Source organism: Trypanosoma melophagium (genome assembly GCF_022059095.1).
Source record: "Trypanosoma melophagium isolate St. Kilda chromosome Unknown ctg21segment0, whole genome shotgun sequence".
Taxonomy (NCBI): domain Eukaryota; phylum Euglenozoa; class Kinetoplastea; order Trypanosomatida; family Trypanosomatidae; genus Trypanosoma; species Trypanosoma melophagium.
Window position 1 is genome coordinate 431,247 of NW_027125151.1, and position 15,478 is coordinate 446,724.

The following is a 15,478-nucleotide window of genomic DNA, read 5'->3' on the forward strand; positions in this document are numbered from 1 at the left end:
ATTCTCCTTTCTATTCGCTTACCTTTGTTATTGGTTGCTGCTTTTTTTTTCTGAAATGCTTTACCATTGAAACAGAAAATACAGAAAGAGGAAGTAAACAATGCGAGGGGAGTTAAAAAAACAAGGACAAAAAAAAAAGCATACACAGCTGTATATGCTCACAGAACGAGGGAAAGAAAGATCTAAAGGAAGTGAGAGACCAAAGACAAAACAAAAGGGATTAGATAAAAAGCAAACATACAGTGCAGATAAATATGGCACAAGGAGAAGACAGAAGTAACTCTGTCCATGATGTAGAAAAAAAAAAAACAATCTCTCCCTCTATTATCTATACCATGTCGGGTGCAACTCCTCCAGCTGTTCACGTAAAGAATATACATGTGGTGCCTTGTATGGTGGTTCTCGCACCACCGATAGAATGTAGTATCCCAGTCCAGCAGCAAGAGCAAGAATCAGAATAACCATCGCCACAACGCGGACGGGGAGAAAATAATCCACTACAGCAGCGCCAATACGAAGGGGCTGTTCCCTATTGTATGATGTAGATGGTATTGGTGGTGGGACAGGACCGTGAGGTGCTGAAATAATACAACCGTATACAATGAAGGGTAACGAAAGAGAAGCCGCACCAATAACAACTGCCAGTCGAGGTAGCACGTAAGAACCTATAAGGGTCGCAATAATTCCCAAAACTGTAACGAAAAGAATCGCAAAGGTTCCATCACCGATACCTAATATCATTTTTCCTTTCTTCTTTTCTTCCTTTTTATGTGTGGTAAAAACTAAAAAAACCAAAAATAAAATAGTTCTGACACAGAATGCAGTTTCTTTGTCATAAATGGAAAGCAATAAGAAAAAAAAGACACAAAGAGATTGTAGTGCCCAAAGCATAGGCCAAATGAAGTAACAGCGGAAAAAAAAAAACATTTCAAGTAAAAGTAGGGGAAGGAAAATCAAGAAATGTATGAAGTGGGAAACATATACATGACACAAGACCAAACGAAGAAAAAAAAAGTATCCCGTACACACGTGCAGAACTACATGTGGTAGACGAGAAAAAAAAAAACAACAACAACAAGAGAAAAACAGAAAACTCGTAGTCTCCCCACGTCTCACCTGTTTCACTCCACAACGCATCTAAAGCTTCTAACAGACGCGGGAGACTTCTAATTACATAATTTTTTACATGCATCGATCCCAATACTTAAAGTAGTCTTCATCTACTGCATTTGTATATAACTCATCTAGTTTCTTTCGACGGATTTCCGCCGCTTCCTTTTGTTTCATACGTTCAGCATTAACAGCCTCACGCTCTGCACGGCGTTCACGTTCTCTCTGTCTTTCCAGAGCATTAGCCATGCGCAGCTGCAAATTTTCCTGTTGCGCCCACTGTTTTTCCTCTTCCACTTCCAAAAGACGTCTACGCCGCATAGCATCACGCTGGGCTGCCTGCTCCTGTAAAAGCTTTTCCTTCTCAGCGGCTGTCATACCCTTATACCGTTCGGACTTTACTTTTGCGCCTAGCTCACTCAACAAATTTTCAGTTTCATTAAGAAAATCACCCTCCATGAGGTAACGAATCTCTTCAAGGGCTTTTCGAGTATCCTCTTCCTTATCTCGAATGGCCTCACGACGTTTTTGCTCTGCAAGAGCCTTATTAAACTCTGCCTGATTCTTTTGCATTAGTCGTCTCTGCTCGGCAATACCTTGTTCTACCTCATAAATTCGGTGATTGACTTCCTCATTACGCTCATCAAAGGCGCGATTCGCCTCCTGCTCCATCCATTTTTTGGCAAGTTTCTCCTCCACTTGTTGTTGTGCCCAATCTCGCTGCTGACGTTGTTGGAGACTGCGACGGTCTTTGAAGTCCAAATCTTCTCCTTCAAACTTCTGCATGGATGAAACACCAGTGCGAGGATCATCATCCCCTACACGAGCTGGAAGTTCCTTTGCTTTCCATCTGGGGTCGTTTAGATCCCACTCCCGACGCATTTCTTTCTTCTGAAACGTGTCACGATAATCCTGTAACTCTTTTTCACGTGCTGCTCGAATTTCCTGCACTTCCTTCTGTAGTGCCTGGGCGTGACGATCCATCAACAAGGCCTGTCGATCAAAGAACTCATCACGTTCCTGTTCAAGCCGCCGCAAAGCCTCCTTCTCACGAACCTGATCATCTAAGGCCTGTTTATCTATACCCATATGTCGCACCTTCGGATCCTTTAGGCGCTCAGCCCGCTGCATCATAAATAAAATTTTCTTTGATGCCACATTCAATGTTCCCGTTGGCATTGTCCCGGTCCGAACGACGTCGGTGGCATTATGATCCTCAGAATTCATTGTTGCTGTAAAACCACTTACCTTTTTGATTTATTTTGCTTCTTTTTTTTCCTTTATTTTTGGCGGTTTACTGTCTTTCTTTGTGGTTGTTTTTTCACTTCTATTCTTCTTCCTTTGTGTGTGTGTGTGTTTGGGTTCCTTTTTCTCGTGTTCAGAGAAAATAGGCAATATGAAATAGGAAAGGAAAATAGTCTACACTCGAAATTGAAAGCTTGCCAATAATAATAATAATAATAATAATAATAATAACAATAATAATGAAAAAAATTGAATTTGTATGCATGCAATGACATGACTTTGTTGATCCCACCCCCTTTCTCTTTCCACCTCATTACCACCACTTCCCACCCCATTTATTTCACTGGACGACGCTTGAAATACCTAAACGACAGGTTTGAATGTGAGCAATGGTGACGGTGCCGAGCACTTAAAACAGAACTTCCTAACGTTTCTGTTTACCCCCTTACACTTGGGGCACGTCCAGAGTGTTACCTCTTTTCCTGGTAGCGGTGGTGGTGCTGGTTTGGGCTGCTGACATTTGTGACAAACGACACTACCGCGGAAGTTCATTTGCCCACATGGGCACGCCCAATCGTGTGGGTCCTCACCTGGAAGTGATGGACGGCGCACACCTGGCGGTAGTGGCGGGGCGGGGGCGCCGCACTTGAAACACTCTCGCTTTGACTTGTAATTGAGTTCGCCGCATTGGCAAAGCCAATCGCCCTCCGCCGGCTCGCGGTGTCGTGAGCGGCGACCTTTAATGCGGCGGCCCAATAGTACACGTGTGGGCCCACCGCACCCCCGCCGCCCCCACAAGAGAGCGGAGGAGGAGAAGGAGGCGGAAGAAAAGGAAGCGGAGACTTCGCCGGCGGGGGCGGCGGTCGTGAGGCGGCGGAATACCGCGGGCCCCGCGAGAGCCGCCAGATGGCCCCGCAGTCGTGGAACCCCACCAAACATTCCTCAGAGAAAAAGAAGGAAAAATAAAAAGGGGGAGAAAGAAAGAAATAGGGAAGAGGTTGCTCCGTCAACGACGAGTGATCCGGGTTATGGATACAGGAATAAAAAAAATCTGATATGACAGGAAGGCAAACTCACTCTCTTTTTCTTTCTCAGAGAGAGGAAAAAAAAAGAATAAGGAGGTGTGATAATAACAAATTAGCGAAGACAACCTGTTACAACTGTTGAGAAATGTTGAAACTCCTTCGCAAATAAGGTGCTGTTCTTCTTTCGAATCGATTCAAATGCACTTGATCCCAAAAGTTCAAATACCGCCCTCACCTCTGCATCTTTACCATTTGCACTAGCAAATCCGGCAAATTTGCCCGCAAGATCCAAAAAGGAACTCTTATCCAAGATTATTAAATTTCGCAAGAGGACTTCCGTCATTGAAGAAGAGCATCTCCTTGATACAATGACGTCAACTGTTAAACGAGTCAGACGAGAAAAGAGAGCTGGATCTGTCTGGAGGAGGTTATTGCAAATACGTTCGCTATACACAGTATCTTCCTCCCCTGTGTGACATAATGTTCCTGTAAATGCTCCCAGAGCCTCACAACTAAGCGAAGCGAGAGATGTATTATTTGAAACATAATATCCTAGGGAAAATTCAAGTAATTGAACGGTAGAAAGAATATCTGCGACTGGTACCACTGAAAGAAACCATAGGTACAAATCCCTTAGAAGTTCACCTGTCAGCATAAGATAAGCCCGTGCTAACTTTTCAAATTGACATAAACGATTACGGTTAACGTAAAGCATGCATCTCCACAAAACTGTTAAACATAACATTAACGTTTTACCTTCGTAGAGACGCAGTACTCCCAAATTGCAATAACCACCAGTAAGAATATTACGCCCTGTTCTAAGCATAATACGCAAACATTTGATTCCCCATTCTTCAAGAATTGAATCACCACATTCTAGGGCTTTTTCAATCATATTCCCAGCCATAACCGATGAATCACTTACGTAACGAAAAAGTGAATAACCCTCCACTCCATTGGGTCCAAAGTTAATACGACGGTAGCGGTTCTCAGTAATTTCATTAATTAAACGTAATAATTGAACACCACATGTAGTTCCAAAATGTCTTTGAAGTTGTTCTGTTAATAAGGGTAAACTAGAAAAAATATTTTTCAAGAATATCTTATATTCTGTTTGTCCGACACATGAGCGAAAAATACCCCGCCATGAGCAAATAATATTGGTAAGTAAATCACAACGGGGATCACCTGCCACAATCCCTGACATTAACAATTTTTTTAACTCTTCCAACAACGGTGGCAAAAATTCTGCCAACAAATATTCCAAAGTGCTACCAAGAAAATATACTTGCGCTTCAATACGTGATAAACGATAACGCACACGGTGAAACGCAACAACCCCTTTGGGTGTTCCAGGTATTTCCATGTTAAGTACTAGACTTGAATTGAATTGCGGCAATGTCTTAAGGATAACAGCAGTAGAAGGTGATTGAGCCATTTCACTTAAAAGATCAAGAGCTTCAATTACTGTATCGTCAGTACATGTGAGAACGCAATCCATAACTTCATCTACTATTATTCCCAATATTATACGTCCCAGTACATCTTGATTTGTTAATGAAAAATAATTTCGAAGACACTCCCGAAGTTTTTTTGCGTCTTCCAATTTTTCTAAAAGAAGTATGTGCCATGCTGTTCGTAGAAACATGAGGAGTGATTTGTGAAAATGACGTCGAGTTGCAGTTGAAACAGAATTTGTAAAAGAATCTTTAGAACTTTGTCTTACAACATCAAAACAACTAATCAAGACAGTAGAATCCAGAACTCGACCGCTGCGGCTAAAACGATAGGAATTCAACCATGAACTAGCAAAAGTAATATTCCACGCCAAACATTCACAAGCACATGTTATTTCTAAAACTGGTAAAGACTCTGGTACTTTTAATAGACTTAGTAAAGAATTTATCTCTTGTAGAAAATATTTTTCTACCTTTTCACCACAAAAACGAAGCAATTGTGAAGCGAAATCAAACTCTAATGAAATCGTTTCTGCATCCGAATCCAATATATAGTCGTCAAATGACACTGTCTCGCCCTTTGTGGCAAACCGTACGGCTTGTTCCTTGTTCGACATTATGTATGAAATACACACTTCTGGTGCGAGTTCTTCAAAGAATGTTTGACCATCTTTGCAGTACGATTGTGAACCAACTAGTTTAGCCCAAATAGATGTTAATGAAAGAAACGTCTGACGAGCATAACACCAATTCTGAAAACATAATTTTGTAAACTCAGAAATTGTTCGAATCCAGCGCTCATAACATGAGGATTTCCTCATTTCATCTATTGTAAAATTTGGTTTTATTCGATTCAATAACCTACAAAATTCCCTTAAAACCGGAGCTTCCTCCAAGTGAATACGAGATTCCATAATCGAAAGAGTAGCTGAAAGTATTAATCCCAACCAATTACTTTGCACCTGTTGAGAAGGATAGAGTGAGGATTTAATTGAAACAAGTGGTATTAGGGTATATAGAAGAGCCTCAAAAAATCTAGGATCACCCGTAGGCACAGTATATAACTCCCATAATCGTAGCATCAACTGCTGATCAACAATATCATTAGCCCATTCCTGGGGAAATTCTCTTGTCATCGTATCTTCTATAGTTTCATTACATGAAGAATTAAAATCAAATAATAGAATCTTTCCTAGTAAGGTTACAGCAGTATAATTGGCCTTTTCATGCATAGGATGTAGATGCTTAATACAGTGTGAAACTGCACGAAACAGTGGTAAAAGAGATTCATTGCGAAAACATATATTTACCCTCTTGTGGGTAACAAGTCCTCGCACCGTATCTTCTAAGTTTTCAATTTCATCAATGAGAGTTATAAGAATAGAACACGATAACGAAACATGTTCCTCCATATAGTTACTGTCCTTCAACATTAACGCAGCTGACACCTTGAGAGGAAATCTCTGAAGCTCTAGTGCGTCACAGAAGCCTCGCATAACTGCAGCACAGAGTAATCGAATCAAAGCATCTACAGTAACAGGAGTCAACAACGTATGCCGTTGTACAATTACACAGCTCAAAAATGCCTCGAGTGCCACGAGATCACTTGTTGCAAACTGCAAATCTACCATATGACGCAGTACCTGAGTAACAAAAAATATAGAGTACGCAGACTCTGACTGTTGAATCACTTGTTGCATCAACAGCGAACCCATCGCAGATGCCAAACCCGCCCACCCAAGATCTGTCACAGTCTCAAGCGCCGATTTGTCTCCATTGTACAGAAGCGATGAGAAACACTCTACTCCCTCAATAGTATTGAACCAATTGCTCATGACAGACCTCAAATAAGTTCAAAGTCAAAAAAAGAAAAAGAAAAGAGAAGGAAAGACATTCCCAGAGTATTTGAAAAGAAAAATGAAAATTCTTCTCCTTCACGTAAAACACAAACTATTTTCAACAAAAACAAAACAAAAACATTTTCTCGGGACAATACAATGTAAATTCTTCTCCACTGGTTGTCTATACTTTGATGACAACCTGAAAACTCCGAATATATATATATATATATATATATAACAATAACTGCCGTCAGAAAACAAAACCCAGTAAAACTAAAAAGAGTAAAAAAAAAAAAAAAACAGAAGCAACAGAATATGAACACTCTGAATCAAACGTTCAATAATTCAAGCGGAATGGATTTTCTTCACTAGGTCGCTGCGCTGCCGGTACACGAAAGCCCCTGCACATTACCTCTCTCCCGTAAGGTGTTTGGTGCAATCCCGCTTCCATCAATGCGAGTTGAAGGCGAAACCGTGGGTCTCTCATGACATCATTCACTGTGTATCCATGAACCGCAATAGTAGCTGCTTGCGAAGAAGAAACAAAGGGAACACTTTGTTGGCTCGAAACAGTTCCCTGTAGGACCCTTACCGGATCACTTGTAACACCCAATCGTCGTTCAACACCCTTGAAAAAATTCTCGAGGTTTTTCTCACGAGCTGCTTTAAGCTCCTCCACTTCCTGTTGCTGCCTCTTACGCAAACGACACTTTTCTTCATATTCCAGGCGTCTTTCCTCTACACGTTTTGCATTATGCTCGCGGTGCATCATTTTTTTCAGTTCCTCTTCCTCTGCCAATGCCTGTTGAACGGCTCGCTCTTTTTCCTGAAGAATTTTCTGTTGTTCTTGGTATAACTGTAATCGTTTAAGACGTTCTTGATATTCCGCCTCACGAATACGAAGCAACTCTTGATGTTTTTTCTCTTCTTCCATTTTCTTCGTCTCTTCTTCTTTACGACGAATTGCATCTCTTTCCCCACGTAGAGTACGGAGTCGAGCCAACTCTTCGTGCATCTTTTGTTTACGTTCACCACATAATCTGGCCTCTTCTTCAATACAATTCTGCAACTTCATAATTTCTTCCTCTGCAACAATAGCTTTTTCAAATGATTCAAGAAGTTCTGATGACTTTCGTTTGTACTGAAGCATGATGGACCGCACTTGTATTCGCTCTCGCTTCTGTCGTAGCACTTCGTCCACGACAAGCCGCAGTGATGTTCGAGGAATATGGGGAAGAATTTGATGAACGTTGTCATAAAGATCTTCTGAAATGTTTGGTGTCCCAGCCCCAGTTTTGGGTACATTCTTAAACGTTTTCATTATTAAGGAGACAGTACGAAGATCTCCTGTCGGAAAGGTATTTGCAGTGCTTGACTGTGTAATACGAAGCAACTGAGACTTGGTACTTTCTACTTCAGCTTCAATGGCAGTTTGATACGTTTGTACCAAATCTCTGTGTACATTCCCACACTTCTCAGTACAGAGACGTGCGAAGGTGTCCATAGTGGATTGAACCTCCCTATGAAAAATCTCTAAAGGCATTTCTCGATTAAGCTCCTCGCCTTCGTTCTCAGACTCTTGCCTGTGAAGCAATTCTTCTGCCTCAGAATCCACCATCTTTTTAGCCTCAGATAACTGCTCCCGTAGAGCTGATAATTCTTCTCGTATTGTCACCAAATCCTCATAGAAATGATTACTATTTTCTTGAGACAAGGTGTGTAATTGTCTACGCACATTCAAAATTGGTGTACCTAACATTTTTAAAAGCTCTACATATCGTTGCTCTTGCTCCTCCCGCTCTTTTGAGATTACCTCTGGCACCAGAGCAGCACATGAAGTCCATGTTTTCTCAAAATCTAACTCACATGCTATTGCCTCCCGATCAAGAGAAGCGCTTTCTGCTAACCAACGACCTCCACGTCTTGTCATTTCTGCAGACTTCTTATGTCCCTTAATCTTTGAAGCAATAGAACGCAACTTCTTCTCATCCTGTTGCGATCTCGCCCGCCACTCCATGATCGCAGCTTCTTGCGCCTCTACGCTGGAAGCGAGGATGTGTGATCGGTGACGTTCCGCCGGAGTTACCTTTCGAGGAGGCATTGATGCACTAGAGAGAAAAGAAAGGTAATAAAATAAAATAAAAAACAAAAATAATGATAATAAGAATAATGATAATAACAACAATAATAATAATAATAATAATAATAATAATAATAATAATAATAATAATAATAATAATAATAAAAGGTAACATGAAAGGAACACAGGAATATCAATAGATAAATAGATAAGTTAATCTACTTTTTTTCCTTTTTTTTGCTTAACAGAAGAAAGAAAAAATGAGAAGGAAGAAGGAAAACATTTTTTCTTTTCATCCGCCCTGCTTTTGTTGGCCCAAATATATCAAAATAAACCATCACTGTGAGACCATCAAAAATTCCTTATTTTCTATCACCAATTAAGCATTGACGAAAAGAAGGTGCTAAAAGCGCCTTGAAATCTGCCTTCTACAGAGGGGCAGTGAGGGAAAGCCTGAATGGACCTTCAAAAACCTACACTTTATGACGAAACTTTATAGTAATAAATTGAAGAAAGGATCGCACTGTGTAATTCTTCTATCAAACCACACGTGGGTCCAGACCATTTCTCTCGCAAGCTCTCAAATAGAAAAAAAAAAACAAAAAACAAAACAAAAAAAACATGAAGCTGTGGTGCTGCACAAACAAAAAAGAACCTTTACAGGACAAATGATGAACCCAAGGGTTTCCCACCAAAGAAGAGAACTAAGATATCAAAATCCACCGGTAAAATGATATTCTTGTGGAAAGACATAGGTAAAATTTCTTCAGACGAAGTACCAAGACTACTATTCTGTTGATGCATGAGGCGATTTGCCAATAGCAAGTTTTCCAGCCTGATTTATATGACAGTCAACCTTACAAAAAAGTAATTCTTTGCTTTCATCAGATATACTGATAGGTGTAAGTCGACGTATAATTTCACGTGCCTCACTTATACAGCAACAGAGATTACGGATACTGAATTCAGCCCACTGAACCATACCAGGATTTTCTTCATCAAATCGAGTACCCGTGAGAATTGCTGATAGAATTGCCGAATTACTAACTATGGCCGAGCATACTTCTTCATTATCAAGAGTAAGATTTGCTATTAGCCGTATATGTTCTGTTCTGTATCCCTCTTGAAAAAAGGTAATTTCTTGCTCTCGTGAAATACTTAATGCATCTTCAATATATTCCAATATGCGGGACTCGAACAAGTACATTTGTAGAGGTTTAACAAGCCGCGGATGGCTCACCAATATGAGACAGAGCAACTCTATGGCGGTATAAGACAAATGGGCTCCGCTCTCTAACCATGCCTCTGAGCCATCGCAGAACTCTTCAACACTACTGCTACGCTGAAGACTGCTAGAGTGTGTACTAAGTGTATCTGTGTTCATTCTATCGCAAGACAAATTATCATTCTGCGATAAATTTTTACCCTTAACATACTTCCTCACGCGGCGCAGTATGTGTGGTGCGACGTGTAGGGCGAGGTCTGCCATGCGCTGCAGGACTCTGCGGAAGTGCAGCATCTCTTCACCTGCCTCGCGCTTTGCCTCAAACGCCGTCTTGTCGACGGCCTGTTCGAGTTTGAACTTAAGGGAGTAATTACGCAACTCGCCGTCCGTCTCGCAGAGCATCAGCAGCGCATCCACTTTGGAGCTGATGTGCTGCAGCGTCGCCGCGTCCGCCTCCTTCACAGAACCCTCATGCCCCGACATTGACTGAGCCACAGGCACAACTAGCTAGCACAGCCGATATATATATATATATATATATATATATATTATAAATGAAGAAAAGGAAAAAAAAACGGGAAATAAAAGGAGAGATGCCAACAAGTATGAGTGTAGGAATGGTTATAATATATTCAGGTGAGAAAAACAAGGAGAAAACAAACAGACAAACAAACAAACATAGAAACAAACAACAACAACAACAAAAAAAAATGACATAAAGCAAAACCTTAAACTTTTGTAACTACCTTAACCATAACCGAAAACCATCCACAACTGTCGCAAAGCGTTGTGAAGTTTCATATCCCTCAAGACGTAGCACTGATTAGAGTTTTTAGTTGAGATACAGCCAAGAAACCCTCGAATACGAGAGTCTAAAGCAATAAGTTGGTACGGTGGGGAGGATTTGTCAACTGAAAATTCACCAAATCTTTGACACAAGGTTAGAATTGCATCCTCATTCTTAATATATGGTTCAGAACAGCAACGACGCTCAGTCTTCCCTCGTTGAAAAACGGCTTTAAAATGAGAAAAAAATCCTGTAACACGACCACCCTTATTCACAAGGTCGGTCATTGTTGATTCTAATCCATCATCAGAAACTGCAGAACTGATCCCTGATGGAGAAGCATCAACATTCACACATACAGTCTTCATACGTTGAAAAGAATATAATCGAACCCCACACTTCCCCATGGTACTCACGAGTAGTACAAGAGGAAAATTCCCCTGTAATTCATGGGAAAATTGAACTTTCAATATAGTCATATTAGAAATTTCTGAGGAAGAATATATAGATAATACTGAAACAACTCCTTTTACTGTGGTACCAGCAATACTAAGAAGTGCGCATTGATATTTAGTAATAATAGCTATTCGATCCCCTCCCATCGGTACAAATTCTTGTGCCTCTTTGTGAGGGATATTACCTTCAAAAACCTTCGTCAACCCACCTTTTAGAATAGTTGTAGATCGAAATTGAAAGGTTTGTATACTTCCATCTTCCATGGCAAGCAACACAAGATAGTGATCACTACCCACAACGATAGAATAATAGAGACATACTCTGGATTTCACCTCATACTTACAAACTGGTTCTTGCTTTATAAAAAAAAGGCTTACCCAATTTATCTCCTTTTTTAATCAAGGGCAAACGATAATAAGAACACAGCATACATGGAAGTGGAGAGAGCCTCGTGGCACAGAGAGGTACAGTACTCTAGTAGTACTTATATCTTCCTTCCGTCTGTGAATATCTACAGGTATTGTTACCGAAAAGAGTTTGTGAGTGTCTAAAAAAGACAATAAGGCAGAATAATTAGAATCATCATAATATCCAGAGAACGATAAAAAAGGAAAAGTTCCCAATATTGGGTAAGGTGTCAAATTTTCTGGGGAACTATTCACCACAATTTTATCCAGAAGTAACACGATACCTGACGCATTGCCAGCCTGGCAGAAAAATAAGAGGTTTTCAATAGCAATCATCTTCAACTCTGTAGTATATTCTGGGAGTGCTATAGTAAAATGTCGATCATCTAGTAATCCTCTGGAAACAGGAAGGTTTGGATCATCACTTTCAGAAACGTCATAGAGATGCAGAGAGCAATACACTTCACCTTTTACGTCATGAACAAGTTCGGCAACTGGAGTTGAAGCTGTGATATGAACTACGATAATTTGCAAAACCTTCAAAAAACTTCGCGTCTGACTACGAATTACATCACATCGCTCAAGTAACGAAAGTCTAGGAGAATAGGTCAAAATTGATGAAGGGGACGTATTAGTCAGATTGTTGATATTGAGCTCCTCAACATCATAAAAACAGTGATTGAGAAATGAACGATAGTAAAACTCAGCAGACGCCTCGCCAAATTTCATTGCTCTTTAGAAAGTCCTGATACAAGTAATGTAAATTAGAAAAAAAATAGAAGAGGAACCAACGATTTTCTGGAGATACATCCCACATGCGTGTACAGAGAATACTACTAGTCATGCAAAGGGAACAGAAAGATTCACAGAAAGGGAAGAAATGTCATGGCTACGAAGAAACAAGAGCATTTCAATAAGAAGAAGAAGAAAAAAAAGAAAATTTTTTGAGTTTCTGCCATCCAAAAAAAGAAAAAAAAAATGCGTCCTGTCCCTCAATCTGTCTCATAACAGATCTAATCCATTATATATTGACTAGTAGACGCAATCTTATCACAATATCGATCTCTCTACCTATCTCTCAATAAAAGAAGACAATACACGAAAAATATCGCTGATGTTAAAATGAACGGCTACAAGTTACAAACTACACCTCCCTCCCCCAAATAGTATAACGTCAAGAAGAAATAAATACACCCTCCCAGGTGTGCTTTTTCCCCAACCATCTTTATAGGGTTCTTATCTGAAACTATGAGCGTATTCAAAAGACACAGCAAAATCATTCATGTCACGTATTTTTCAGAAACTTACAAGTATTCTTGAAGCACCAGCGCTACCATACGAAACAAGTGGAGGCACGGAAAAAGCTCTCCTCAGTATACAAGCACAACAATAAGAACTATATACAGTTCTACCTCACTAGATTTTCTCTGAAATATTTGATGGCTATTAGAAGGAGCAAAATGTATTTAAACATACCTGAATACCTTTGCCACAGGGACATTTGCCAAATCCTATATCCAGACAAACCGCATCATTCGGTTATCATCTGATGAAATCAAGAGAAAACCTCACCTTGAACGGTTGTTGAAGCGCGAACCAACACCCCGGGATGAAGCAGGCAGTTGGGGGTCAGACTTCACTTCTTGCAGCTTCACTCCAGATGGATTGGCTTCAAGTAAGGCTCGTCCCGGGCCGTCAACGTAGTACTTTGGATTAGGACAAGAAGGAACTTCGCAGTAGATTGGAAGAGTAGCAACCCACTCACCTGAGGCACGGAACTTGTGTCCACACGGGCACTGCCATTCTCGCTCGTCAAACAATTTGCTCGTCATCTTCACTGCCTGACTAAAGGCTTCTTTGAGTGTCGGTGGAGGACTCACTGATGTTGTGAGAGCATTCCCAGCCTTTTGTCCCGCCCGACGAGAGACAAAGGTTTTGATTTTGTCAAGCATATTTCCCGCAAGCACCGAAAAAAAAAATACAAACTAATAAATACAGATATACGTATGTAAGTCAAGTACAAGGGAGAGAGAGAGAGGAAGAAAGAAACAACAACAATAATAATAATAATATAATACACAATTATGTAAAAATTTCTTCTGACAGGGAGAGAATAACCAGCAAATAACAACTCCAATATTGAAAAGAAGAAAAAGAAAAATCACGTCACCTCGAAGGTCCACCCTTACCACCTCCCGGGAAAAAGAAATTATAACCACTCTTAGCCTTCACCCATGCACGTCTTGCAGATAATATAAAGACTGACTTCAGCGTAATTTGCGCCCGTTTTGCAATTTGGCGTTTTGCTGCCGCCAACTCCTTTTGATCAATGGCATACGGGTGGCGCAAGCATATAAAAGAGTGTTGGAACATAAAACCACGATACGCTCCCATTAAATTGTTTTGCACTCCCCTACAATTATCTTACTACTCTTTTTTTTTTGGTAAAATAGAGCAGTAACAGGGGGAAAAACAATAACACCCCATGAAAATAAGCAAAAAAAAAAAAAGAAACAAAGAAAGCAATATTTCAACTTTGGTACTCACCTACCAAACTCCCGTCCCAATAGAAACAATGGGGTCGTCAACCTTATTTCCCACACCAATTGTATTTCGGCAGCTCAACCGTGTCTCCACTCCTCGAAAGAAAACTGTAAACGGACACCCCGAGAAAAACAACAACACCAGGAGCATCGGGGGATCTAGTAACACACCCACTCCCACAAACACACACAAATACAGGCAGCCAATAATGATTAGTTTCACCAGCCAGAGACTATCAAAGCATACAAAAAAAAAAAACAGAATACCACAATATCCAAAGCATGGTAAAAACAGTAAAAACGATCCCTTTCCTTAATGATAATTTCGCACCAACAACACAGCAACGATGCCCAGCGAACATAAAAGCCTACATCATTTCCTTTTTACTTGACACAGAGAACAAAAGGAAATAAATACAAGAGACAGATGAAAAAGCAGGACATTTGCTACAGGTAAGGAAATTACCAACACCACCAATAAAGTGAATAACAAATATTTCTCTCTATATATATCTATCTAACGACATATATATATATATATATATATATATATATATATATATATATATATATATACATATACACTTTATTTATTTATAACTACTATTATTTAAGAAACGGAAATAAGAATTTAATACACTTCATATCATTAGTATCCATAAACATGTATCTGGAAACAAAGGTTGTAATATAGAAGCGATGCAGAGTTTTGGTACAGTGACCCAACACATCCAGCGCAACAGCATACACCATACCCAGTTATACTCGCTACATCCTGACGGACTTAGGGAATATCAATAACAAAAACAGAGAGTGTTGGCAACTACTTCACTTCAGCACTACCAACGGGTAGTGCCTCTCATCCCAGAATCCTACTAGTACGTAGAGGTTCGAATGGAGACAAAAAAGCTCTGACATAACCTCTCGGTCTCAAAATAGGCAGAGAATCACGTCATAAAAAAAAAAAAAAAAGAAAAACGTTTATTATATATTTATTATAAAAACAGCCCGCAAACAAAATTCAACGAACTACTGTTCTACCACCCCTCTTGGGAGCAGAACGAAACAAAAAGTCACCTATTCATTGTTCCTTGCACATTCCAAAAGAAAAAAATTTAATCACCTTTATCTCATACAGAAAGCGATCTTGGCGGTTTCCACGTGCGCCAAGTAACAAAATCAGCTTTCCTATCGTATAAAGAACGCACAAACAGATAAAAAACATAGGAACAGAATTAGATTAAAAAAAACACAAAAGCTCCTACAAAAATAATATATGTATATATGTATATAAATGCTATC

General features: G+C 40.0%; 10 protein-coding genes across 10 annotated transcripts; all 10 read right to left on the reverse strand.

Annotated features, from left to right (window-relative positions):
• Positions 1 to 324: 324 nt before the first annotated feature.
• LSM04_004482 (uncharacterized protein) lies at positions 325 to 741 on the reverse strand (the record flags this gene model as incomplete). Its single annotated transcript, XM_067331019.1, has 1 exon — positions 325 to 741. One exon carries the CDS (start codon positions 739 to 741, stop codon positions 325 to 327), a length of 417 nt encoding a protein of 138 aa, XP_067191952.1.
• Positions 742 to 1,182: 441 nt separating this feature from the next.
• LSM04_003938 (RIB43A) lies at positions 1,183 to 2,337 on the reverse strand (the record flags this gene model as incomplete). The annotated part of the gene is made up of 1 exon (XM_067331020.1): positions 1,183 to 2,337. One exon carries the CDS (start codon positions 2,335 to 2,337, stop codon positions 1,183 to 1,185), a length of 1,155 nt encoding a protein of 384 aa, XP_067191940.1.
• Positions 2,338 to 2,718: 381 nt separating this feature from the next.
• On the reverse strand, positions 2,719 to 3,294 carry LSM04_007536 (zinc finger protein; the record flags this gene model as incomplete). The annotated part of the gene is made up of 1 exon (XM_067331021.1): positions 2,719 to 3,294. The coding sequence occupies one exon, from the start codon at positions 3,292 to 3,294 to the stop codon at positions 2,719 to 2,721; it is 576 nt and encodes a 191-aa protein (XP_067192015.1).
• Positions 3,295 to 3,492: 198 nt separating this feature from the next.
• On the reverse strand, positions 3,493 to 6,672 carry LSM04_005244 (uncharacterized protein; the record flags this gene model as incomplete). Its single annotated transcript, XM_067331023.1, has 1 exon — positions 3,493 to 6,672. The coding sequence occupies one exon, from the start codon at positions 6,670 to 6,672 to the stop codon at positions 3,493 to 3,495; it is 3,180 nt and encodes a 1,059-aa protein (XP_067191965.1).
• A 343-nt stretch (positions 6,673 to 7,015) lies between these two features.
• Positions 7,016 to 8,779, reverse strand: LSM04_004856 (uncharacterized protein; the record flags this gene model as incomplete). The annotated part of the gene is made up of 1 exon (XM_067331024.1): positions 7,016 to 8,779. The coding sequence occupies one exon, from the start codon at positions 8,777 to 8,779 to the stop codon at positions 7,016 to 7,018; it is 1,764 nt and encodes a 587-aa protein (XP_067191958.1).
• Positions 8,780 to 9,545: 766 nt separating this feature from the next.
• LSM04_003514 (Ataxin-10 domain) lies at positions 9,546 to 10,466 on the reverse strand (the record flags this gene model as incomplete). The annotated part of the gene is made up of 1 exon (XM_067331025.1): positions 9,546 to 10,466. The coding sequence occupies one exon, from the start codon at positions 10,464 to 10,466 to the stop codon at positions 9,546 to 9,548; it is 921 nt and encodes a 306-aa protein (XP_067191929.1).
• A 264-nt stretch (positions 10,467 to 10,730) lies between these two features.
• On the reverse strand, positions 10,731 to 11,489 carry LSM04_000030 (uncharacterized protein; the record flags this gene model as incomplete). The annotated part of the gene is made up of 1 exon (XM_067331026.1): positions 10,731 to 11,489. The coding sequence occupies one exon, from the start codon at positions 11,487 to 11,489 to the stop codon at positions 10,731 to 10,733; it is 759 nt and encodes a 252-aa protein (XP_067191868.1).
• A 135-nt stretch (positions 11,490 to 11,624) lies between these two features.
• LSM04_000442 (uncharacterized protein) lies at positions 11,625 to 12,362 on the reverse strand (the record flags this gene model as incomplete). Its single annotated transcript, XM_067331027.1, has 1 exon — positions 11,625 to 12,362. The coding sequence occupies one exon, from the start codon at positions 12,360 to 12,362 to the stop codon at positions 11,625 to 11,627; it is 738 nt and encodes a 245-aa protein (XP_067191876.1).
• An 839-nt stretch (positions 12,363 to 13,201) lies between these two features.
• Positions 13,202 to 13,585, reverse strand: LSM04_000166 (uncharacterized protein; the record flags this gene model as incomplete). The annotated part of the gene is made up of 1 exon (XM_067331028.1): positions 13,202 to 13,585. The coding sequence occupies one exon, from the start codon at positions 13,583 to 13,585 to the stop codon at positions 13,202 to 13,204; it is 384 nt and encodes a 127-aa protein (XP_067191871.1).
• Positions 13,586 to 13,799: 214 nt separating this feature from the next.
• On the reverse strand, positions 13,800 to 14,027 carry LSM04_002219 (uncharacterized protein; the record flags this gene model as incomplete). The annotated part of the gene is made up of 1 exon (XM_067331029.1): positions 13,800 to 14,027. One exon carries the CDS (start codon positions 14,025 to 14,027, stop codon positions 13,800 to 13,802), a length of 228 nt encoding a protein of 75 aa, XP_067191907.1.
• Positions 14,028 to 15,478: the final 1,451 nt, after the last annotated feature.